A 26,676-nucleotide genomic window follows, 5' to 3' on the forward strand; every position below is an offset into this window, starting at 1 on the left:
CCAGATGACTAGATAAATTCTAAGTAAGCCTGTTGCATGATTTCTGTTTTTGTTTGTTTTTTATTATGTCGTATTTTTCCATCCTTCTATGACACACTGACTACACTCTCCACTTCCATAAAACAGAAATTTACATTGTTGTTGCTAAACATAAAAACACATCTGATTCCATCAGAGGCATGTCCACTGCTCCTACATTCTGTGGTACTAACTATATTCCAAAGAGTTTACAAAACAAAAGAGTTTATAAACTTTCTTGGCAAAGAAGAATCTTTACCAAATTATATCATTATTTTGAAATGAATTCATAAATAAATTTAGTAGTTAGCATCAGATTGCATAAATAATAATAGAAACATTAAGTATGTCAGATATTTCATAATTTTAAATATAGGGTGTACATAAAGTCCTGGAACACTTTTAATTATTTATTGCTCAAGAACCAAACATTGTACAGATATCATACATACATCATTTTGAAGAGAAACCTTGAAAGTTTTTTTTCATGTATTCTGCCACAGTGTAGTTTGGTAATTTTCCGATAGTTAGTGCTAGTCACGAACATGGTGAGTTCAGGTGCAGAGCTACAGAAGGGGACAGCTGTTTCATAAAATGGCCTCCCTGATCACCAGATCTCACTCCGTGTGACTTTTTCTGTGGGGACACATTAAAGATCTGGTGTATGTACCCTCTACCACCTGATGTAGCAGAGCTGTGGGAGAGAATATGGGAAGTGACTGCTACAGTCGACGATACCATACTGGAATTGGTATGGCAAGACTTTGATTACCATTTTGACATCTGCCAGATCACTCATGGTTCGCGTATTGAATGGCTGTAAAACAAACTTTCAGAGTTTATCTTCAAAATGCATTATGTATGACAGCTGTACAATGTTTAGTTCTTATGCAACAAATAATTGAAAGTGTTCCCGGACTTTATGTACACCCTGTATTTCTAAAAGAAGAGTAATTTTAACCTTACATACAGAGTTAGTATATATTGATTGCAACAAATTAATTTCTTTTTATACAATTTAGCCTGAAATATAATACATCATATACAAAATCATAATCATCATCATCATCATCATCATCATTTAAGACTGATTATGCCTTTCAGTGTTCAGTCTGGAGCATAGCCCCCTTATAAAATTCCTCCACGATCCCCTATTCAGTTCTAACATTGGTGCCTCTTCTGATGTTAAACCTATTACTTCAAAATCATTCTTAACCGAATCCAGGTACCTTCTCCTTGGTCTGCCCCGACTCCTCCTACCCTCTACTGCTGAACCCATGAGTCTCTTGGGTAACCTTGCTTATCCCATGCGTGTAACATGACCTCACCACCTAAGCCTGTTCGCCCTGACTGCTACATCTATAGAGTTCATTCCCAGTTTTTGTTTGATTTCCTCATTGTGGACACCCTCCTGCCATTGTTCCCATCTACTAGTACCTGCAATCATCCTAGCTACTTTCAAATCCGTAACCTCAACCTTATTGATAAGGTAACCTGAATCCACCCAGCTTTTGCTCCCATACAACAAAGTTGGTCGAAAGATTGAACAGTGCACAGATAACTTAGTCTTGGTACTGACTTCCTTCTTGCAGAAGAGAGTAGATCGTAGCTGAGAGCTCACTGCATTAGCTTTGCTACACCTCGCTTCCAGTTCTTTCACTATGTTGCCATCCTGTGAGAATATGCATCCTAAGTACTTGAAACCATCCACCTGTTCTAACTTTGTTCCTCTTATTTGGCGCTCAATCTGTTTATATCTCTTTCCCACTGACTTTCGTTTTGGAGATGCTAATCTTCATACCATAGTCCTTACATTTCTGATCTAGCTCTGAAATATTACTTTCCAAACTTTCAATCGAATCTGCCATCACAACTAAGTCATCCGCATATGCAAGACTGCTTATTTTGTGTTCACATATCTTAATCTCACCCAGCCAGTCTGTTGTTTTCAACATATGATCCATAAATAATATGAACATCAGTGGAGACAGGTTGCAGCCTTGTCTTACCCCTGAAACTACTCTGAACTGTGAACTCAATTTACCGTCAACTCTAACTGCTGCCCGACTATCCATGTAAAGACCTTTAATTGCTTGCAAAAGTTTGCCTCCTATTCCATAATCTCGTAGAACAGACAATAACTTCCTCCTAGGAACCCGGTCATATGCCTTTTGTAGATCTATAAAGCATAGATACAATTCCCTGTTCTACTCATAACACTTCTCCATTATTTGCCGTAGGCTAAAATTTTGGTCCTGACAACTACCAAGAAAAACAAAATCAAATAAAATTAATTTAGTTGAACAATTGAGATAATGTTCACCTATAAAAGCTCGAAAATATTCCTTCTATCGGCTATCTCTATTAATGAAAGGTAATGTTAGAGGAGGGTGTCTCATTACAATAAGTAAATAAGGACCAATTTCATTTTTCCTGTCCACATCTTTTAAGAAATCTATATTGACATGACCACAAACTATTAACTGTTTCTTTGTTGTCTGACAATTATCTCAGTAATGCACTTCATTTCTCACAAATAGCTAAAAGTTACCTACAGGGGATCTGTAGATGGTTTTAATTATCATAAGAATATTCTGCAGTAACAGCTGACAAGTACATGCTTCTAGTTTCCGATCAACACAATAGTTATTTGTTTCATTTTTTGACTTTGTGTTCAACTTTTGCATGTGTTGCAACTCTCCTTTTTTATGTTAACCCTACACAAAAATGATGCAAGTCTAAGTCCTGATATATAATGTTTCCATCCCTGTGGTAGTTTGCAGCTCATAATGATAATGAAGCACCATAGTATTTTGTGCACTTCTTAATTGCGAACTAATGTAGCCAGCTGTGTCTAGTTATCCAACTTGGTTGAACAATAGGAGACTGAAAAACATATCCCTAACTGTATGACAAGGCACTGTACAGAAGAAAACCGTCTCTGATGAAGTCATGTGGTGCAGTCCAAGTGATACTGGTGCTGAGTTACATGTCATCAGTTGGTCTGGATAGATTCCTTCGACACACTAATCGATGCATCGCAATGCAGTGTGGTAGTTGTTGTGAGCAAGTGCCTGTGACCCGACCTGTGTTTGGTGTGGCACAGCACATGAGCCATGCTCTTTAAATACAGATGCAAGTCAACATCTCTCCTATTCCTTTTCCATCCACACATGGCACTGACAAGTGTTTGACAACCATACAGGCTGCATCAGTGAGTTGCACAGTTTTTACATCAGAACAAGTGCAATATAAGTCTGACACACACTGCTGTTCACATCCAGTGCTATTCTACAGTTCTGACAGTCAGTAGGCTTACCATTATTTTAAACTTAGCATGAGTAGATTTTGAATTTCATGCCATTTTTAAACATAGGACAAGTGAATTTTGTGAATTTTCCCTCCATTTTAAACTTAGGAAAATTGAGCTCTTTGGTCTGAAACTCAAGGTAGCTCTAGGGGGAATTAAACTGTTTAAACTGTGATGTCAGAGTGTTGGTGGATGGGAACTGTTTAAAATTTAATGCAGAGAGGTATTGTTGAAACATAGCACTAGTGGACTTAGGACAGGTTGCTGAAATGTGATCAACATAATGTTAGATATATGAGTGATCATAGTGCTAGGAGGTAAATGGACTGGTTGATGGCTCAGCCACTGTGTGACATTACTCATTTGACACCCAAAACATTACAGCCTGGCGAGTCTGCATGGCCACAGGCTTGGACCTGTAGGAGAAAGAAACATCCTTTGTCTCAGAGGAAAACCTAGGAAATCTGACAACAGTGCGTGCCGTGCTCTTATTCCAGGTCAGTCATCTTCGCTTCAGATGTCCTTGAGCTGTACCAGTATTCCTGATCAGTCATCTTGCATCACGATTTTGGATTCTGACATCATAGAGCCTGTACCAGTATGCAAAGATCGCCATTTTGAATATTTGAATTTCACACCAATGTGTCAATACACCATCTTGGATTTTGAATTTCTCGCCATTTTATGCTTAGGACAACAGCTCTTCTTCCACAGTGATGTCATAGAAGCTGGGGGAAAACACTGGCTGTTACTGTTTTCCCGCCAAAATTTGAATTTACTTCGATTTTTTTTAGTTTCTCGCCACTTTATATATGGCAGTTGGCCTATTAGGAGAAATTTGGCAGCAATGCGTGATGTCACCAGTGACATCATTGGGAGAGGGGAAGGGAGGAAATCTGGGCATAATTCATTTGGTGCCAGAATCTGCACTGCCTACCTACTAATGCTACAGTCGAAAAGTCCATAGAGCCATTTGATGGGCCATGATTGACTATTGTTATTTCTTCTTTGCCTACTTGGGGACCCTTAGAGTTCCCAAGCCTAGAAGACTGCTGGATTACGAGTTTGCATGAGTGGAAACTAGCAACCAGGACTTGTATCATGCTTGACAGAACTATGCCATTGAAAACGCTGATATGACAAACTGAGGTTATTTGTTTGAGGTAATAGGTGTCTTTCAGACGCTCCAGCTGGACGAGGCATCCTGGTAGTTCATGGGATTGAACTGCACTCAATGTGACCCATGGCAAGAGCTTTCGGAGTTTTACTGTTCTATCCATATTTGTTTGCCCTTCTGCTACATTCTCTAGATTTCTGCCACATTAATACTGGTGTCTATAATAGCAGATCATGACAGTGATTAAATGTGTAGGTGATGTAAAAGTACAGGGTGTGAAATTTAATACAAAGAAGTACTACTTGTGGCAGCAACAATGGATCTAAACTGGCAGGGCATCACGTCAGATTGAGATTGGGTAACAAATGCGGTTCATCATTCCATGCTAATTCAGGCTATGCCAAAGTTTATTAGTCTTAGTGGCTAACAGGTGGTGGTGTATCAGTCTCTCAGCAACCTGTGACCAGATTTTTTCTATGGGTGAGGCATCTGGAGACAGTACTGGCCATTGCAACAGTTGAACATCCTCTGTATCAACGTATTTCGAAACAGCATGGACATTCTGCAGTCTTGCATATTTTCATTGAAAAATACCGTGAATGAGACATCGAATATAGGGCTCAGCAACTGCCGTTCATAAGTCAGAAATGTAATGGCCACAGTTAAAATTTACCAGGTATGTGAACTAGAAATGATAGTGTTGTGAACACAGTGGCAGCTCATATCATCATGTCATGTGGTGAGCCCCAATGATAACTGATGAATACAGTGTTGCAAGGTTAGTTACGTTTTGAGCCTTCAGACTCTCGGATAGTTGGTGTTTGCAAACAGATGGAAATTGACCTAACTACTGTCAGGCAATTGGAAGCTGTTGTGAATGGTTGTTCTCAGAAGGCTGCTGAGAGTTATTTACTAGAGACACTGTCCCTTCTGCAGGAAATACAGGATCTGCCACTACCCATCCACTTGACTATGAATGGTGTGCCAATGGTAGGACTAATGGTTCTGTATAGCAGAGACTGGAACCAGGGAGAACACTGATTGTATACCTGCTCCTATAAACAACAAGTTTTAGGTGCTGTCTTCCAGTAATACTGCAACTGAGCCAGTGGGACTCATTTCACCTGTTGGGAAATGTACTGAATCTCGCGCCAGTTGCAGGCAAACACAGAAGCATAGGTGTATATCCATTGTTAGCAGTTCAAACATACTGTTTCCCTTAGGTAAATGGCAGCAAAGGATGGGAAGTGTGCGCTCAGTGTGTATGTCTGAGGACCTTATTCAGCACGATGAAGAGGCTGTTCCAACAGCCTTTGAGGAAACAGGGAGTAACCAATTACAGACTGTGGAACACACTGGGATAAGCAATGTCTGTCACCTGGGTTCCAGTGTCATACTTGGATAATTCCAATTGCTGGCAGAGTGAGTTGAAATACCAGCATTACTCACAGTATTTCAACAAAAATCACAAATCACAATCAGGCTCTTTCTAGAGACTTCAAAGATTCTATGATATATTAGAATGTTACTTTTTGGACATGTACCTTATGAATTTGAACTGTTCGGCCCGCCTAAATGGATCAGATGTGAACTGTTCATCAGACGCTGATACCCAGATAGCAGCCTATGTGTGGAGAGCATACATGGAATTTTTTTTTATTTAGATTCATTTAATCCAGAGAGAGCCAGAAGTATCAGCGTAAGATCCAAAGAGATGCTCCACAGGAAATAGTATTAAAATATTATTGTTTAACTGTCAAAAAATTCACTACAAAGTTCCAGAGTTTGAAGTGCTTCTAAAAAGCAGCAATGTGCACATAATACTGTGTGCATAAATATAGTTAAGGCTGAAGTTGATAGCAGTGAGTTTTTTTTTTTTTTTTTTTTAGAAAAAACTCCACCTACTCCTAGCTTTTAGGGAAAGGAGAAGGTGTAGTGTGCTAAGGCGTTTTTCTTCCAAGGATGTGATTTAAAAGTCGGAAGTCGGTATTACTTGGCTTTTAACAGGGTCGGAAATGGAACATTATTATGGCTACTGACAAGTCGTCATTCACCTTCAAAAATATTAAAAGTACTCCATACCACCAACTCTATCCCCCCACCCCCATTACAAATTATTGTATGGGCACCCTTGGTCCATGAAATACAACCACTATAAAGGAACTTCTCAAGAAACAGAGACTATTGTATGTTTCTGTTGTTGTGGTCTTCTGTCCAAAGACTGCTTTGATGCATCTGTCAATGCTACTCTTCCTGTGGAAGCCTCTTCATCTCTGAGTAACTACTGCATCTTACATCCTTCTGAATCTGTTTACTGTGTTCACCTCTTGTCTCCCTCTGCGATTTTTACCCACCACACTTCTTCCAGTACTAAATTGGTGATCCCTCTATGTCTCAGAACGTGTCCCATCAATCGATCCCTTCCTCTTGTCAAGTTGTACCATAAAATTTTTTGATTCCTCAGTTCTGTTTAGTACTTACTTATCTGTAATGTGATCTATCCATCTAATCTTCAGCATTCTTCTGTAGCACCACATTTCAAAAGTTTCTAGTCCCTTCTTGTCTAAACTGTTTATAATTAATGCTTCACTTCCATACTTTGCTACATTCCACACGCACACTTTCAGAACAGATTTCCTAACACTGAAATCTATATTCAGTGTTATCAAATTTCTCTTCTTCAGAAACGCTTTTCTTCCTATTACCTGTCTACACTTTATATCCTCCTTACTTTGATCATCATTCGTTACTTTGCTTCCCAAATAGCAAGACTCATCTCCTACTTTAAGTGTCTCAATTCCTAACCTAAATCCCTCAGCATCACCTGATTTTATTCCATTATCCTCGTTTTACTTTTGTTGATGTTCATTTTATATCCATCTTTCAAGAAACTGTCCATTTTTTCAACTGCTCTTCCAAGTCCTCTGCTATCTCTGATAGAATTACAATGTCATTCAAACTGCAAAGTTTTTATTTCTTCTCCTTGGACTTTAATTTCTTCTCCAAATCTTTCTTTGGTTCCCTTTATTGCTTTTTCAATGTACAGACAGAATGATATCAGGGATAGGCTACAAGCCTGTCTTACTCCCTTCTCAAACATTGCGTCCTTTTCATGCCTCTTGACTCTTATAACTGTCGTCCGGTTTCTAAGCAATTTGAAAACAGCCTTTCACGCCCTGTGTTTTACCCGTGATACCTTCAGAATTTCAAAGAGAATGTTCCAGTCAACACTGTCAAAAGCTACAAATGCTATAAATGTAGGTTTGGCTACTGTATGGTGGTTGTAAAACAATGCATAGGGCTGTAGACAGATGTTGACTGAAATGCATTTGGCTGTCAAAATTACAACGCATGAAGCCTTCTGGACTACCATAGCAGAATACTGTCAAAAGATCTCGTGCAGTATCCAAATAGATTCTGTTTGTATATGAATGCTGTTAGTGGCACTGAAATTGATCCGTTCATCATAAGAATAAACCTGATGTAAACAAACACAAACGTGATGATTGGTCAGAAGCTGTAGCACATGTACACTGATGATGTTACGGCTCAAATGGCTCTGAGCACTGTGGGACTTAACATCTGCGGTCATCAGTCCCCTAGAACTTAGAACTACTTAAATCTAAGGACAACACACACATCCATGCCCGAGGCAGGATTCGAACCTGCGACCTTAGCGGTCGCGCGGTTCCAGATTGAAGCGCCTAGAACCGCTTGGCCGCACCGACCGGCGGTGGTGTTATGCTCTTGGAAGAAGATCCTACTTATGTATTAGAGATCTTATTACTAAGTTATGTTAAATGAAACTGTAAGGTATTCAACTGTATAACAGCCATCAATTTTTTTTAATGACGCTGTAGCTGCGTAGTTTTTATTTCAAAAATCGTGTACAGTCATAGCCTCTGCAACATTGTGCTCTGTCGCACTGTTAATGTGCAGTATAAAAATGGCTGAGTCTGCTTTCTGTTCCGTAGTGAAACATGCGCATGGAACTGCCGAGAAATAGACTGTTCTTAATGGTTTTTTATAAATTTCCGAAGATAATCGGCTTTGAAGTTTTCCCGGCGTTGTATAGAGGGTGAGTCATAAATGAGGAAAAATATGTCGTGCAAAGTGTCACACAGTGAACTAAAAAACATAAATTCGTTTTCCGCATGTTCCTATGTCAATAAATGACAATGCAATTGAATAGTAAAAATCTGGAAATATGAAGTGGACTATTGGGTTTTCTTTAAATGCGAACATTTTTAGGTTAGGCTTTCCGTGACTGTTATTGACATTAAATGAAACAATAAGTTTACTGTTACCAGTCACTGTTTATTTGTTTCCACGACGCGTTTCGAAGGTTTAAACCTCCATCATCAGGTGGATATACATCGGTTAATATGGCATTTGTGTGTTTGTGTTGTGTTACGATTTCTTTGGAGGAAGTTGTGACACTGTCTAGTGGAGAAAACAAAATAGTATTTCAGAACTTGGTCTGTTTTGACAAAAATTGAACTTGTATCTAGCAGTAAAAATAAATTAAGTAAGATAAAGTACCTCCAGTGGTCACAGGATCCTTTCACAGTCGTAACACATCACATGAACACTATCATATTGTATAAACAAATATGGCGTCGTAATCTATTAGGTGCATGGATCGTACAGCAAAAGAGAAAACGTTCAACACCTCCAAATCCTTCAAAAAGTTTTCTGTAATAATGTTGTTAGGACGTATATTCTCTGGACTTTGTGAGAACGTTTTCTCTTTTGCTGTACGATCCATGCACCTAATAGATTACGACGCCATATTTGTTTATACAATATGATAGTGTTCATGTGATGTGTTACGACTGTGAAAGGATCCTGTGACCACTGGAGGTACTTTATCTTACTTAATTTATTTTTACTGCTAGATACAAGTTCAATTTTTGTCAAAACAGACCAAGTTCTGAAATACTATTTTGTTTTCTCCACTAGACAGTGTCACAACTTCCTCCAAAGAAATCGTAACACAACACAAACACACAAATGCCATATTAACCGATGTATATCCACCTGATGATGGAGGTTTAAACCTTCTAAACGCGTCGTGGAAACAAATAAACAGTGACTGGTAACAGTAAACCTATTGGGTTTTACTGTGCGCCGTCATTGGCCAAGGGGACAGGTCGGCAACAGGCACAACATGCAAGTGTTGCAGGTAGTCTAGCCACTCACGAGAAGGCGAGGCATGCGGCGTCAAGCTACTGTCTGAGTGACACTGCGAGCACATCTATCTCGTACCGTTACGCTGACCGGTATTATGTATCGTGGCTAGTTGGCATATGGAAAGGAACGTGAGGAGGGCTACACTTCTGTACATGGATGTTTTATAATTTGGTTTTGGCGTCCTAGACTTAGTTTTAAGAAACGAGTACATAGATGCAGAATACAAAATACAACTACTCAGGTATGTGGCAGTTAATACAAACGAATAGAATACAACTTGACAAATCGGAACTAACATAGAAACACATGACCAGAAGCTACAGTGGCCGTTTTAAGTACTGTTCGAAATGACTGCCACGATGTGTGTGGCAAAGTTGAACTGTTCGCAGGAAGTATTGCTGAACACGATCGAACATGTCTGTATCTCTTTGCGTAATATCACAGGCATGTTGTATTCTGCTTTGAAGGGTGTTGACATCAACAACCTCTCCTTCATAAATCACAGATTTCAGATGGGCCCACGAAAAGAAATCCAGTGGATTCAGGTCTGGCGATCTTGCTGGCCATGCTACAGGGCCTCCACTACTGATCCACTTCGAAGGGAAGGCATTGTCCAGGTGGCGTTGCACTGTGTCGCTGAAATGAGCGGGGCCACCATCGTGTATGTACTACAGGTTCATACGAGAGGCCAAACTAACGTCTTCCAACAATTCCGGTAATGTAGCATCCAGGAAACGCAGATACCGCTGTCCTGTATGCCTTTGTGGTAGCACATGTGGCCCTATGAGGTGGTGATCAATAATACTACACCGGATATTGACACCGCATCGTTCTTGGTACCCTCGTATCCCTGTGCTGTGGGGGTTTCCTTCCGCCCACTCATGCCAGTTATGCGAATTCACTATACCCTCCTTCGTGAAATAGGCTTCGTCGGCGAACAGTATTGTTCGTGAAAAATGCTGGCCGTGGGTCTGACGCCGTAGGATAAAGTTGCAGAAGTCCAGCCTCCTCTGGTAGCCTTCCGGCAATAATGCCTGTACCTTCTGGATGTGAAAGGGATGGTAATAGTTTCTATGGAGTACTCGCATAACAGTAGATTGTGACATTCCGACCGCAGTGGCGAGGGACCGGGTGCTTATTGTTCGGTCCTCCGCAGCAGTTTGTAACGTCGTCATCCACACTGTACGTCGACGGTCGGCGACGACCACTAAATCCTGGAGGTGCTACACATGCACCATTCTCCCTCAAGTACCTGTCCACAGACTAAAACGTTTTTGCGGATGGAAAGTGCCGGCTAGGAAACTTCTCTTGAAACAGTTGCCGTGCAACGTCAGCTCTTCCATCTGCAAGCGCGAAGGTGAGGTGGATGTCGTCGTATTCCTCGTTTGTGAAACTTGCCATGGTAGTGTAGTAACACTGCGACGCGGCCGTTAGCAGCTGTCGACACGGCGAGTATCGGGCAGAGTGAGCAGCGCACAGGTGTTGTAAACACGTCATGTACGCTGCGGTTTTACTTCCGCCGTTGACCACTCTTTCCGCTTACAGGGCACACATTGCCTAACATGGGACTGTACACTCCGTTACCGTGTGATTCACAAGTTCTGATACAATTTCACATACATTACGACAGGATATGTTCTTTCTCGTAGCTTTCAAACGCTGACAGATACACATCAGCTCATTGGTGTGTCATGTGTTGTATCTATGGGTGAATGACATGCTGTGACCGTGAGGCTTGACGGTATCTCGTTCAATGGTTAACAGATGTTTTTGTTTTACGTACACGGTACACCGAGGAGAACGAAATTAACAACAGTGCGTTACGTGTTACGCATTGCAGCATGCAGTTTTCGACATATTTTTCCTCATTTATGACTCACCCTGTATTCTACAGTTGATAGGTGATCTCACATCGATCGTGTAACGCAGTTGGTAGCGTAAGGAATGTGAACCAAATGCAGTTATCCGTGTGCTAGTTCAAACCTCCCCAGCTTTTCTTTTTTTTCGTTCAATTTGAAATACCTACAGCACGTAATTATAAAAATCATCATCATTTTTAATGAATAATGCACATGTTCGTGTTTCTAATTACCTATTGGACGCGAAATTCCAGTTTCCACTTCAAATACAAATTCTTAATTATTGATGTTTTATCAATGACTGTTCATATAAGTTGTTTAAATTAATAAAACATAACAATTTAATTTTTAAGGCAAAAATGAAAAACCAAATCCCCTTTATTTCGACTGTGTCCGTTGCTTTATTCCACAGAGGTAGATGAGTATCGCAGAAACATGAAAAACAATCGTTTTCACAGCATCGAGCACATCATACAAGAGCTGCATTTTACATTTCCTGCTGTGTCACTACAATATGACTCAAAGAGAACTGGTCTAGAGCCGACCTGCGGGATTTGGCCTGAAAAGTAGCAAGACTGTTAAGCTGCCAGACGTACTGGAACTAATGTACGCAGCTTTTTTGCACGTCACTGCCGAACGCTGGCGTGATATAGAACGGCTCGTTATAGAAGAAGAGGAGAAATGCTGCTCGTGGTTGGCTTCGTGAATTCTGTTGTTGTCGATAGGCTCGTTACCACCGTAGCAGGTGACACTTACAGAACTTAAATGTATTTCTCGGATAAGGAAGGAGCTAAGAGATTACCAGACGACCGGCTGTAAGTAATACCTTCAGTGGCTTCATTATTTTACTATACGGTGAAATCCTTCAATACTCTTACGTTGCACACAACTTATGCAGAAAAATTACCCTGTGGTCAAGTCAGGAATTTTCATCATTCTTGATTTTAATTACAATAGTACATTAGCTAAAAACGATGACGGGTTGCGGTTTTCGTCTAGTCGTCTGAGGAGCTTATTGTGGGAATTTTGCAGTGTATTATTTCATTCTGCTTAAAAATTAAATGGTATTCGTAGCGGTACTGCTCCTCTGCTCGTCTTTTTTTACGTGTGAATTGCTGCTAGCCACATCACTACAGGCTAGCTGTACCAGCTGGCCGGCCAGTGCTGTCAAAGTTACATCCGCCGATAAAGCTGTTGTCCCTAACTATCGCTAAGTCGATGTGAACGTAAGGCACAGAACAAAACGTACCCTTATTATCGTACTTGACATTACTCGAGACAGCTTGGCTGCAGTCCCACGTGGAATGGAAATCCAATGAGGTTCCAGCAACCGCGGAAGAATACATAGTGCAATGTTTACATCAGGTTTATTCTTAAGGTGAACGGATTATAGTGTCCATCCGCCCAGGATGAGACATTAACTGAAACTTAGGGTAGCAGAACAAAGGCAGCAATACTTAACTCTGCTTTCAAATTTTTTTTCAAAGGAAAACCCAGGAGAATTAACCAAATTTAATTCGTGTACCGCTGAAAAGAGAAGTGAAATAAATACTAGTGTCAGTGCCGTTTAGAAACAGGTGGAATCGTTAAAAATGAACAAAGTTACAGAGTCCAGTGGAATCCCTATCAGAGTCTATACTGAACAGGAGAAAGCCCTAATAATATAATTGGTATAGTGGGACGTACTCGCTGCCATGCGCTTCACAGTTATTGGTATACTGTAACAGTAGGCGTAGATACGTTCAACAAGATGCTGCACGCTGTGCAGAATGGGTGAACTGTGCACGTCGATTACACTAGCTCTGCTCCCACTGATGATTTATGAAGTGTAATAAAGGGACAACTGAACGGCGGTCGATTGTTTTCTTTTCATTCAGTCGGTTTATCAGATGACAAACAAGTCTCTGCAGCCACGTCCGCTATCTGAATGTTTTCATCCAGTTCAAATGGCTCTGAGCATTATGTGACTTAATGTCTGAGGTCATCAGTCCCCTAGAACATAGAACTACTTAAACCTAACTAACCTAAGGACATCACACACATCCTTACCCGAGGCGAGATTCGAACCTGCGATCTTAGCGGTCGCGCGGCTACAGACTAAAGCGCCTAGAACCGCTCGTTTCATCCAGTCTGCAAGTCTGTGATTTCACTTTACATACTTCTTCAGCCTTTTCCGTTATACACATACCATGACTGAGAGTTGCCAACGAGACAAATAACGTATCTTATTTGAGGGAAACATGAATAACATTTATGTATTTATTTACAAGTCCTTATATACGAATTTTTCATATTTCTGACATTAAATATGGATTTGTGGTTGGTTTTAAAACGTTAATAACTGACCCTACATTACAAACTTAGGTTTAAATAAATGAACGATTATTTTTTTATTTGAATTTATTGAAGCTGTCTCTCTCTTCCCAATGGTCTCCGCTCATCTTCGATAACTGTCTTTCAGTAACTGTTGATGTGACGTGAACAGAAAGTATGTAAGATACATGTTTTGATTGCTTGATGACTTACTCACTTCCTCCTTAAGCATTTATTATCGCTTATCGGAAGTATTTTTTTTTTGCGAGAAAAACCATTCGTCAATTTTCGTTGAATTTCTTTCATTGATGTAGTTCAGGATGTGAATCATGCTTGCAAATATTGCACTTCGCATTGAATTTATCTGGGGGGTCACTTTTTATCCAGTCATATGATTGATTTCATTGTCACGCCAATGAGCGTTTTAACGTTTTGATCCATACACAAATTTCCCTTGTTCAGTGAATGCCTAGTCATAATCAATAACGTGCTGACATGAGGAAAGTTTCCAACCGATTTCTCACACACAAACAGCAATTGACCGACGTTGTCTGGCGAAAGGTTGTTGTGATGCCTCGTGTAAGGAGGAGAAATGCGTACCATCACGTTTCCGACTTCGATAAAGGTCAGATTGCGGTTTATCGTATCGCGACATTGCTGCTCGCGTTGATCGAGATCCAATGACTGTTAACAGGATATGGAATCGATGGGTTGAGGAGGGTAATACGGAACGCCGTGCAGGGTCCCAACGGCCTCGTATCACTAGCAGTCGAGATGATAGGCATCTTATCCGCATGGCTGTAACGGATCGTGCAGCCACGTCTCGATCCCTGAGTCAACAGATGGGGACGTTTCGCATTGACGGCACTTTGAACAGTGGACGTTACATTTCAGATGAGTTAACGATCAGTGGCTCTACCCTTCATTCGATCCCTGCGAAATCCTACATTTCAGCAGGATAATGCACGAACGCATGTTGCAGGTCCTGTACAGGCCTTTCTGGATACAGAAAATGTTCGACTGCTTCCCTGGCCAGCACATTCTCCCGATCTCTCACCAATTGAAAACGTCTGGCCAATGGTGCCAGAGCAACTGACTCGTCTCAATAGGCCAGTCACTACTCTTGATGAACTGTGGTATCGTGTTGAAGGTGCATGGGCAGCTATACCTGTACACGCCATCGAAGCTCTGTTTGACTCAATGCCCAGGCGTATCAAAGCTGTTATTACGGCCAGAGGTGATTGTTCTGGGTACTGGCTTCTCAGGATCTATGTACCAAAATTGCGTGAAAATGTAATCACATGTCAGTTCTACTATAATATATTTGTCCAATGAATACCCGTTTGTCATCTGCATTTCTTCTTGGTGTAGCAATTTCAATGGCCAGTAGTGTTGATGCTCGTTCACTTCCTTTTCACTTCATGTCTGGAGACACCTCAGGTAGCGGTGGGACACCACTTATTGTCGCCCGCCGTTCGGCCCGACAACGAGGAATAACAGTAGTTTCTCGAAAGTCGGTTTTGTGTGTTAGCAGGTAATAATGAATGAGATATGCAACTTTAGATTTTGTTACCGTAATTTGTAGAACGAACCTATAAAACATGGAAGTTTGAGAAGCACAGGAAAACTATAAACCTTAGATATCTTGCAGATTTTATGTCCAAGCTTCTGAAGTCGTTTCTAACAGCACAAAGTAGTACGTTGAGTAAAATAAACCTATAGCCCAGACAAATTCTTAGCAGCTGTAGCCGAACCTTTGGAAACAGGCAAGAGTCTGCGAGTTGTCTGTGAATCGTGACAGAGTCGAGTATAATTTTGCAGTCCACTAAATAAGAGAGATACATCGTGGCATAAATGCTGCTCCTTTCTCAAATTTATAAGGCATTATTCTGATACAGTTACTAAAGTCTGGATTTAGCACTCTACCTATTGCCTGGAATCTACAAGTGTGCTCTCTGCAATGGCCGGATGACACTTTACTTGTGCTAGCTCTTTTGTTCCTCTTATATTGTCGCTCATTTTTGGCTGACTTTGGGTGTATTCATGTGTATTTGTAATAGATCGCTATTGAACTATTTAAACAATTGAGACGTTGACCTTCCCAATAATCGCTCTCATAAAACTTATAATACTTGGTAGCAATACAACCGGCTGGTTATAATTAAAGTGCAGCTACTCACAGAGATCCGGTGTAGGTTGTAATTATTGCTTGGTAGCGAAACTTGAGAGATATGCTAATACGTTAATGCGGAACTGATTTACACTGGAGAAAATTAGTACCAATTTTGGCCACCAGGTACAAATCTGGCGCTGTGAATGCAAGAGAGACGTATGTATCCGTCCATATGTAGTGGACTAGGAACGGTATGTGAGCAAACAATGTCAAACAAGTCAGAAAGGCATTGTGCAGATTTTATTATTAAGTGCCGTTTACACAGTTTGTTGAGTGTAAGCACTGGAGACGTCGACGAGATGCTGCAACGGTAAATCGACGTGATCAATAGTTGCTCGCAGCAGTTCCTGTGCAATCTGTGCAACGTGTTCCTGTTCACTGGCCCTCGGATCAGGTAGATACCGAACGTGTCCCTGGTAAGTGCGTCCATTTAGGTATCCCCAGAGCTATAAATCGCATGGATTCGGATCATGTGATCTTGCAGGCAATGTATCTGTAAAATCTCCAGAGATAATATGTTCGTGGATGGTTGCAATAAGCAAATCTTCCACTGGGCGAGCGACATGAGGTGTCGAAGAGCACATTCAGAACGTTGATGCACCATCCGGATCTTGTACGGATGTTCTACCAGTCTATTAAAGACCACTAAACTTTCCGTACTTTTGAACATGAGCACGAGCTGCTTGGTCAGTTAGCAACAGCAATATTGTCAGTAATTTCCACTGAGGTAGGACGCCATCCTCTTCCAAGTTTACCCGTGTTTTCGAATTTCATCATCTTTTTTAAACTATTTAATGATGTCGGGTCTCTCATTAAGCCTTCCAGTCGACGAGACACTCTCTGTGCAGCACAATAACTGCCGCCGTTTACGTAAAACAGTTTCGCTAACAGCGGACGGCCTCTCTTCTAGATATCCATACTTTTCACTCACGTTATGATTTTTCAAATGATTGCGTGGATGTCATACAGTCATACAAACGGTTTGTGGTGCTATGTCTGCACCTGGTGACCAAAATTGGAACTAAATTTTTTCCAGCGTAAATTGGTTCTGCATGAGAATAGCTTCCAAGTTTCGCTGCCATACGATAACGGCAACCCACAATGGAACTCTGCATTTTCATTATAACCACCCGCTATTTTATTTTCGTTATGATGACTCATGGTGTTCAGCGAAAATCAAGTCGCATTTTAGTCTTCGGAGTAGTTTTCTTTATTTGGCTTATGAAAGTACACTCCAGGAAATTGAAATAAGAACACCGTGAATTCATTGTCCCAGGAAGGGGAAACTTTATTGACACATTCCTGGGGTCAGATACATCACATTATCACACTGACAGAACCACAGGCACATAGACACAGGCAACAGAGCATGCACAATGTCGGCACTAGTACAGTGTATATCCACCTTTCGCAGCAATGCAGGCTGCTATTCTCCCATGGAGACGATCGTAGAGATGCTGGTTGTAGTCCTGTGGAACGGCTTGCCATGCCATTTCCACCTGGCGCCTCAGTTGGACCAGCGTTCGTGCTGGACTTGCAGACCGCGTGAGACGACGTTTCATCCAGTCCCAAACATGCTCAATGGGGGACAGATCCGGAGATCTTGCTGGCCAGGGTAGTTGACTTACACCTTCTAGAGCACGTTGGGTGGCACGGGATACATGCGGACGTGCATTGTCCTGTTGGAACAGCAAGTTCCCTTGCCGGTCTAGGAATGGTAGAACAATGGGTTCGATGACGATTTGGATGTACCGTGCACTATTCAGTGTCCCCTCGACGATCACCAGAGGTGTACGGCCAGTGTAGGAGATCGCTCCTCACACCATGATGCCGGGTGTTGGCCCTGTGTGCCTCGCTCGTATGCAGTCCTGATTGTGGCGCTCACCTGCACGGCGCCAAACACGCATACGACCATCATTGGCACCAAGGCAGAAGCGACACTCATCGCTGAAGACGACACGTCTCCATTCGTCCCTCCATTCACGCCTGTCGCGACACCACTGGAGGCGGGCTGCACGATGTTGGGGCGTGAGCGGAAGACGGCCTAACGGTGTGCGGGACCGTAGCCCAGCTTCATGGAGACGGTTGCGAATGGTCCTCGCCGATACCCCAGGAGCAACTATGTCCCTAATTTGCTGGGAAGTGGCGGTGCGGTTCCCTACGGCACTGCGTAGGATCCTACGGTCTTGGCGTGCATCCGTGCGTCGCTGCGGTCCGGTCCCAGGTCGACGGGCACGTGCACCTTCCGCCGACCACTGGCGACAACATCGATGTACTGTGGAGACCTCACGCCCCACGTGTTGAGCAATTCGGCGGTACGTCCACCCGGCCTCCCGCATGCCCACTATACGCCCTCGCTCAAAGTCCGTCAACTGCACATACGGTTAACGTCCACGCTGTCGCGGCATGCTACCAGTGTTAAAAGACTGCGATGGGGCTCCGTATGCCACGGCAAACTGGCTGACACTGACGGCGGCGGTGCACAAATGCTGCGCAGTTAGCGCCATTCGACGGCCAACACCGCGGTTCCTGGTGGGTCCGCTGTGCTGTGCGTGTGATCATTGCTTGTACAGCCCTCTCGCAGTGTCCGGAGCAAGTATGGTGGGTCTGACACACCGGTGTCAATGTGTTCTTTTTTCCATTTCCAGGTGTGTAGTTGTGTTGCATACCTTGAAGTTGATCCATGTGAAAGACGTCACAAAATTGCAATGACAGGTGAAGAGACTGAGAAAGTATAGGCTCTGGTAGTGGACGACTGGCGATTGTAGACGTGTGAAACAACTGATGCCATAGACATGTCAGTTGAAATAGTACGTTGTATTTAACGTGTTTAATTAACTGTGAGAAAGAAACTTCTTGGCACATTAAAACTATGTGCCCGGACTGAGATTCTAACTGTGGACGTTTGTCACTCTGGTGGGAACTGTGAGAAAGCTTTATTCAAGACAGGTGCCACTTTCGTTGATGGCTAACTAACCAAAAGTAAAAACATATGCCTGTAAATTGAGGTCTCTCGTATCCCCCCTCCCCCCCCCCCCCCCAAAAAAAAACCTTCAGTTCGTTAGTGAATGGACATGTGGAGAATGAACTCATTTTTTCGTTTTTAAATCAACTGTAGCTGTAATCAGCAAACTGAGCCTAATGGTAAATGGCTGTGAGCACTATGGGACTTAACATCTGAGGTCATCAGTCCCCTAGGACTACTTATGCGTAACTAACCTAAGGACATCACACACATCCATTCCCGAGGTAGGACTCCAACCTGCGACTGTAGCAGTCGCTCAGTTCCGGATTGAAGCGCCTAGAACCGCTTGGTTACCGTGGCCGGAAAACAGAGCCTAACAAAGGCATTAAATCAGTGAGTGAAGGTCTTGCAACTGAAGTTAGGTGTGTGTAGTTGCAAAAACTGAGCAGAATCGACTTAAAGTTTCGTTAAATAGGTTGTGTATCTTTCGTAGTTCCACTAAAAGTATAGACTTTTTTTGCTCTGAATCATGTCAAAATTTAAAGTTCATGGAATTTCCTTGAACAAATAGTTCATGTTCAAGTATTTAATTATTGACATACCTTTTTTAACAAAAAATTAATAGGTGAGATTATTTTTTTATATCAAAAACCTTGTCTAACTGTTTCATATTCGAAATATATGTTGACAAATGATAGACATGGAAATGATACCCACTGTTTTAAGCCGTGTAGATAAGATAAAAACCACGAATCTGCCATACTTACTTTTCCACAAATGTAGCTTTTACATTTACATCACATGTGTTATGTACATTTTTCACTGTGTATTTCACAAGTCCTCTTTGACCTCCTTTTGTTCTTTTTATTTTTAAACTTTGCGTTTTTCCACTTATTTACATCGTGGTCCACATAAACAAATCATTAACGAAGTATTCCTAGCGGTGACAGTTTTTGATATGGCCAATAATGCCATACGATCACCTCATCTCATTTGTAGCACGGTGTATCATATGTCGAGGTAAGAACAGACTTTTCAGTCACTGAAATCCAAAATGTGCCCTATTAAGAATGTGTGTTATGTGCTGTGTCTTTTCAATTGTGCTGTGTATCTCGAAAATTTTTGAAAATACTTGTAATAATGAGATGAGGTCGTACTCCGAACTATTTTTGTCTTCTGTCTACCTTGACAACAGTGCAGCTAAATCTGTCTGGAAAAATACCAATATAAAGAGATTCATTACATAAGCAACTTTGTGTATTAAAAATCTCGCCAGAACACCATTTATTTTCTTCACTACTGATTTTCTTGTTAGTGCTAGAACAGTTGTTTTTAAGATTAAAAACTTATTTTTAAGGTGTTGTGTATAGACTAATTTTATCAAAGCTATTTTGGAAGCTGTAGACTGCCCATTAAATAAATGTGTAAACCTTGATTATCTTTGACTGTCAGGAAAGAGTTGTTAACTGTTTAATATTTGTGAGATATTTTTGATCATCTCATTATTCACCTTCAAGCATATTTCTTCATATTGTTGATTACGTTTGCCTGGCTTATTTTTTTATGTCGTTCCAAGCAGTTCTTAAGTTGTTACTGGGCGCACTTATTTTTGTGTTCAATGCATGTGCGTTTTGATTTTCTGATGGCTTTCCTTAGAATTTTACAGCACAGTTTCTAATGTGGTTTAACCATGTCATCAGCCGTGTCCCAGAATTTAATGTACTTACGTAGAGCAATTTTGTAGGTCAATAGTTTTGAAAGTAACGTATGACTATATTACAGAGTATATTACATTTTACATTTACACTATATGTATTATGAAAATCTTTCCAGTGTGTATTTCACAAGTGATTTTTGAACTGCTTTTCTTCATTTTCATTTTTTGACTTTGCTGTTTTTCGCTTATTATATGTGCAATACATGATGATATTAAACGTTAGCATATGTACTGTACGCCATGATCTGAGACATCATTAACTACGCGATTTACACACTACTTTCCAATCTGTATGTATCTGTGAGAATGTTCCCGGTAGTAGCGCTGCCGGGCCCTTGTCTGTTTAAAGTGTAGTTGTTTCATGAACAACTCACATTAGAATATTCGCAATAGACGGTTAGCGAGAAACTATTTTAAGACCGAAATACAGAATTCTAAACCATCCAGGATGAAAACAAACGCATTCAGCGGATAAAACCGTGAATGAAAAGAGGAAAGTAAGGACGACGGATAATGTGTTAAGTGAAAAATAGTTCATGTGCATATTATGAGATTCCTTTGTAGTGTATCAGGTTTCTGCCCTGCAACACAGCATCGCCGTCATTTATTTAGCGCTTTTATTTCATTTTAACCTTGTAGAAATAAGATAATTAGGAAGAAGCAGGTTTTCTACGTCGACCTTAATTCTACATGATGATTTTCAGAAAAGTGTCAACTACACTCCTGGAAATTGAAATAAGAACACCGTGAATTCATTGTCCCAGGAAGGGGAAACTTTATTGACACATTCCTGGGGTCAGATACATCACATTATCACACTGACAGAACCACAGGCACATAGACACAGGCAACAGAGCATGCACAATGTCGGCACTAGTACAGTGTATATCCACCTTTCGCAGCAATGCAGGCTGCTATTCTCCCATGGAGACGATCGTAGAGATGCTGGATGTAGTCCTGTGGAACGGCTTGCCATGCCATTTGCACCTGGCGCCTCAGTTGGACCAGCGTTCGTGCTGGACGTGCAGACCGCGTGAGACGACGCTTCATCCAGTCCCAAACATGCTCAATGGGGGACAGATCCGGAGATCTTGCTGGCCAGGGTAGTTGACTTACACCCTCTAGAACACGTTGGGTGGCACGGGATACATGTGGACGTGCATTGTCCTGTTGGAACAGCAAGTTCCCTTGCCGGTCTAGGAATGGTGGAACGATGGGTTCGATGACGGTTTGGATGTACCGTGCACTATTCAGTGTCCCCTCGACGATCAGCAGAGGTGTACGGCCGGTGTAGGAGATCGCTCCCCACACCATGATGCCGGGTGTTGGCCCTGTGTGCCTCGGTCGTACTCAGTCCTGATTGTGGCGCTCACCTACACGGCGCCAAACACGCATACGACCATCATTGGCACCAAGGCAGAAGCGACTCTCATCGCTGAAGACGACACGTCTCCATTCGTCCCTCCATTCACGCCTGTCGCGACACCACTGGAGGCGGGCTGCACGATGTTGGGGCGTGAGCGGCCTAACGGTGTGCGGGACCGTAGCCCAGCTTCGTGGAGACGGTTGCGAATGGTCCTCGCCGATACCCCAGGAGCAACAGTGTCCCTAATTTGCTGGGAAGTGGCGGTGCGGTCCCCTACGGCACTGCGTAGGATCCTACGGTCTTGGCGTGCATCCGTGCGTCGCTGCGGTCCGGTCCCAGGTCGACGGGCACGTGCACCTTCCGCCGACCACTGGCGACAACATCGATGTACTGTGGAGACCTCACGCCCCACGTGTTGAGCAATTCGGCTGTACGTCCACCCGGCCTCCCGCATGCCCACTATACGCCCTCGCTCAAAGTCCGTCAACTGCACATACGGTACACGTCCACGCTGTCGCGGCATGCTACCAGTGTTAAAGACTGCGATGGAGCTCCGTATGCCACGGCAAACTGGCTGACACTGACGGCGGCGGTGCACAAATGCTGCGCAGCTAGCGCCATTCGACGGCCAACACCGCGGTTCCTGGTGTGTCCGCTTTGCCGTGCGTGTGATCATTGCTTGTACAGCCCTCTCGCAGTGTCCGGAGCAAGTATGGTGGGTCTGACACACCAGTGTCAATGTGTTCTTTTTTCCATTTCCAGGAGTGTATATTTCTTTATTGATAGAGAACATTATTTTCTTATCTTGCGTATATGATTTTAAAAATCACGAGCAGTAATAAATTCACTGAAATTCAGAACTTTTTATATTATTGCTCATATAACATTTCTCGTTTAATTTACTCCTTTGTACAGGAAAGCCGGCCGGGGGTGGCCGAGCGGTTCTAGGCGCTACAGTTTGGAATCGCGCGACTGCTACGGTCGCAGGTTCGAATCCTGCCTCGGGCATGGGTGTGTGTGATGTCCTTAGGTTAGTTAAGTTTAAGTAGTTCTGAGTTCTTGGGGACTGGTGACCTCAGAAGTTAGGTCCCATAGTGCTCAGAGCCATTTGAACCATTTTGTACAGGAATTAATTGACAGGTAAGCGTTATATTGAGATCTGTTTATAGATATGAATAAAACATTTCTTCAAAGTGTTTTGTGAGGATGTTCTAAGCTACCTGACGCATATCGTGCTTACCATGACATTCCGCACTGCTGTTGCAGGTGGTAATCGGAGGCAGCGTCCTGGACTGCGTCGTCGCCGTCACCGAAGACATTCAGGTAGCCTTACAATCTTCTAACAGATCGTCACTTCCCGTTTAATATGCGACCCATTACTTAATTATTCACCTTCACACTATCACTTTGTTTTGCTGTTCGAAATTACGCAGCAAGAAGATTCCCTCATATTTTTATCAGATAATGAATTTGTTTGCTGCTACGGAACATCGATTGAAATTTTGGAAGGTGCTTGTCTGGAATTTATTAGTGGCATTCTAACCCAAATTCGTATTTTCTGAGGACATACACAGTCGTAGGCAATTGAATTAGAGAACGGCGCTGTCTAGGATAGAGAGAACTCCCGACGTCCGGTGAATGGAGTAGTTGGGCATTTCATCTCACTGGGGTGGTTCAGTTTTTGTACTGGCAATCGGCATTATGCTCCGGTATAGGATGGGCAAGATGAGCGATATCAGCGTATTTGATAAAGGCTAGATGTTTAGTGCCCGGCTTATGGGAAACTCCAAGGTTGTATAGCCACTGGGCTTTTCATGCATCGCCAAGTCAAGGGTGTACTTGCAGTGTCTCAAGTCAGGGGAAACAGCCAGAGTCACCTGTCATAGAAAATATGTTGTTGAGATAGAGCGACGTAGACTATTGCGACTAGGAAGTGTGGACAGGCGGAGAGCACACTCACAGCCCTTAGCGCACCCATATTCTAAGCTGCAAACTATTCTTGAGTGGTCGCAGGGACACTACTATTACGCTCCCGAATCATGGAGGGTGATCGATACAGGTTACGGCAACATAGAAGAGTGTCCCATGCCTCATTCTGGCACTCCGTATAGAGAGTTGTGTGAACCTTAGAACCAGCTCAGACCACGTTACCGGAAGTGTGGGCTATGGCTGGTCAGAAGGGGGAATATGCGGTGTCTCATGGAGTCCAAGGCGAGAGGCGCCGCCTCCGCCATCAACGCGAAACGGGCTGCTGCACGCTACCCGGTAGATCTCCATAGTGTAGTTGTTCATGAAAGTACGTGTCACGGGTGTTCTCCAGTGTAAGCGGATGCAACTGGTGTTCGTCGTAAAACTTTAGAAAAGTTTGAAAAACTCTTCACTACCGTTTTATATACTAGCACAGATAGACCGTAAGTTATAGACGTTCTAATGACAGCGCCTTTCATATGTACCGTTGTTTTGTGATACTGTCTGTGATCCGAGAAGTTATATTTGTGAGGATTTTATGGTGGTGCTATACTGGCTCATCGTCAAATACCATAGCTTCAATTTTCAAGAAACGTAAGTTTTTTTTGTATAGCACAGTATCTCTTAAGGCTGAACTAATATGAAGTATTTGCCACACTATTGCAGAAGTTTTGTGAAGAACGAAATAATTTAGTGAAATCGTGTTTCGTAAGTCCATCGCGGTGTAGCTATGGGTGCACTGTTGAAATTATCACATATTAGTTCTGGCCACTTTCCATGGCGTCTTCTGTTGTGGCGCAAATGAATGGGCTTAGATTTTTAGAGTGTTTACACATATTGTGCGACTGGTTCGTGATTTCCTATGTCACGCTACGTAGTAATCGACGGAAAATCATCGATTAAAACGGAATTTATATCTGGTATTCCCCGAGGAAGATTGTTTGCAGACGATGCTGTCATCTACCGTCTACTATACTCATTAGAAGATCAAAACCAATTGCAAAATGACTTAGACACGATATGCGTATGGTGAGAAAAACGGCAATTATCTCTGAACAAGAAAGAATTTGAGGTCATCCATATGAGTACGAAAGAAATGCGTTAAATTTTGTTTACACGATAAATCACAGGAATTTTAAGACTGTCAAGTCACTTAACTACCTAGGAATTGCAGTTACGAACAACTTAAATTGGAACGATCAAGTCAGGTAATGTTGTGGATAAGGTAAATCAAAGACTGCTTCTTACTGGTAGAACACGTAGACGATGCAACAGGTCTACTAAAGAGACTGCCTGCACAACGCTTGTCCGCCCTCTGATAGAACATCGCTCTGCGGCATGCCATCCCTACCAGACAACATTGTCAGAGGTTATGGAAAAAGTTCAGAGGAGGGCAGCTCGTTTTATGTTATCAGGAAATAGGGAGAGAGTGTCACCGATATGGTAAACGAGCTGGGTTGGCAATCTAAAACAAAGGCGTTTTTCGTTGCGGCGAGATCTATTCACGAAAGTTCAATCACCAACTTTCTCCTCTGGATGCGAAAATATTTTGTCGCCATCCTAAATACGGAGAAATGATCATCGGTATAAAATAAGGGAAATGAGAGCTTGTACAGATAGAGTTAAATGTCCATTTTTCCATGCGCTGTTAGAACGTGGAACGGCAGAGAAACAGTCAGAAGATGGTAGTTCGAAGAACCCTCTGCCAGCCACCAATTACGAAGTAATCATCTAGGCGTAGAGGTAGGTGTAAATGACTTTCGCGTAATTTGGTATTATATCCGAGTAAATAAACGAACGAAGTTTCTTGGATAGAGGTTATCATCATAGAGTAGCAATGAAGCGAGTAAATTGTGGCGCTGAAATGTTTTAGTGTTTTTTAAAATTTACAGTATCTTTATACTGTACAAAAGGGAGAACGTAAACATATAGTACTTCACTAGCGCGGGTTCCACAACACATATGCTGCAGAGAATAAGTGTTCTGCCCAGAAAAGTCATTATTACTGTGCCCGCTACAGTTTCGCCACCTCACGTTTCTGCATCGACGAATTCTTACTGTTTTCCTGCCCCGCTTCTCTTTGTGCTTCTACCGCAAAAAAAGTGTTATATCCGCTGCGTGTCTGTCTATGAGGGACACTCAATAATTTTTTTTTTGCAAAATGAGACTCTTACTACTTCTCAACATAATCGTCACTTGTGCCCGTGATGAAGTAGTTTTTTGTGCCCGAAGCAAAGAGGTGCTTCCCTGTTGTTTGAACATCTTTCCCACAAACTCTTTGCCTGTTCTTTGTCGCTGCACTTTTTCCACGTAATGATTCCTCGAGTGTGCCAAACGAATGAAAATGTGAGAGATCCAAATTTGGACTGTAGGAAGTATGAGGTAGTATTCCCAATTCATCTTGTTAATGGTTTCTTATCTTAGCTGGACGCTGTGAGGGCGATCATTGTCATACAGCAATATCACACCTTTTCTTTGAGGTTCGCAGTTTTTTTCTCTCTTCAGCTGTTTCGGCTTTTTTTTTTTTTCATCAGCATGTCTGAATAGTAGACACTGTTTAGTGTACGCTGATCTTTCATATAATCACAAAAGGTGACACGATGGACATTCCAAAAGAAGGTCAGCACGACTTTTCCCGCTGATGCTGGCGTTATGATTTTTTTTTCCGCACAGGTTA

General features: G+C 42.3%; 1 protein-coding gene across 1 annotated transcript in view; it reads left to right on the forward strand.

The window, feature by feature from the left end:
- The window catches only part of LOC126337076 (pseudouridine-5'-phosphate glycosidase-like), a 1,418,644-nt gene that overhangs the window by 195,892 nt on the left and 1,196,076 nt on the right, over nt 1–26,676 (forward strand). The window contains exon 10 of the mRNA XM_050001420.1: nt 23,298–23,354. Within this exon, the coding sequence (XP_049857377.1) occupies nt 23,298–23,354 (57 nt within the window). The remainder of the gene's footprint in view (nt 1–23,297; nt 23,355–26,676) is intronic.

This window comes from Schistocerca gregaria, chromosome 2 (assembly GCF_023897955.1).
Source record: "Schistocerca gregaria isolate iqSchGreg1 chromosome 2, iqSchGreg1.2, whole genome shotgun sequence".
Lineage (NCBI taxonomy): Eukaryota > Metazoa > Arthropoda > Insecta > Orthoptera > Acrididae > Schistocerca > Schistocerca gregaria.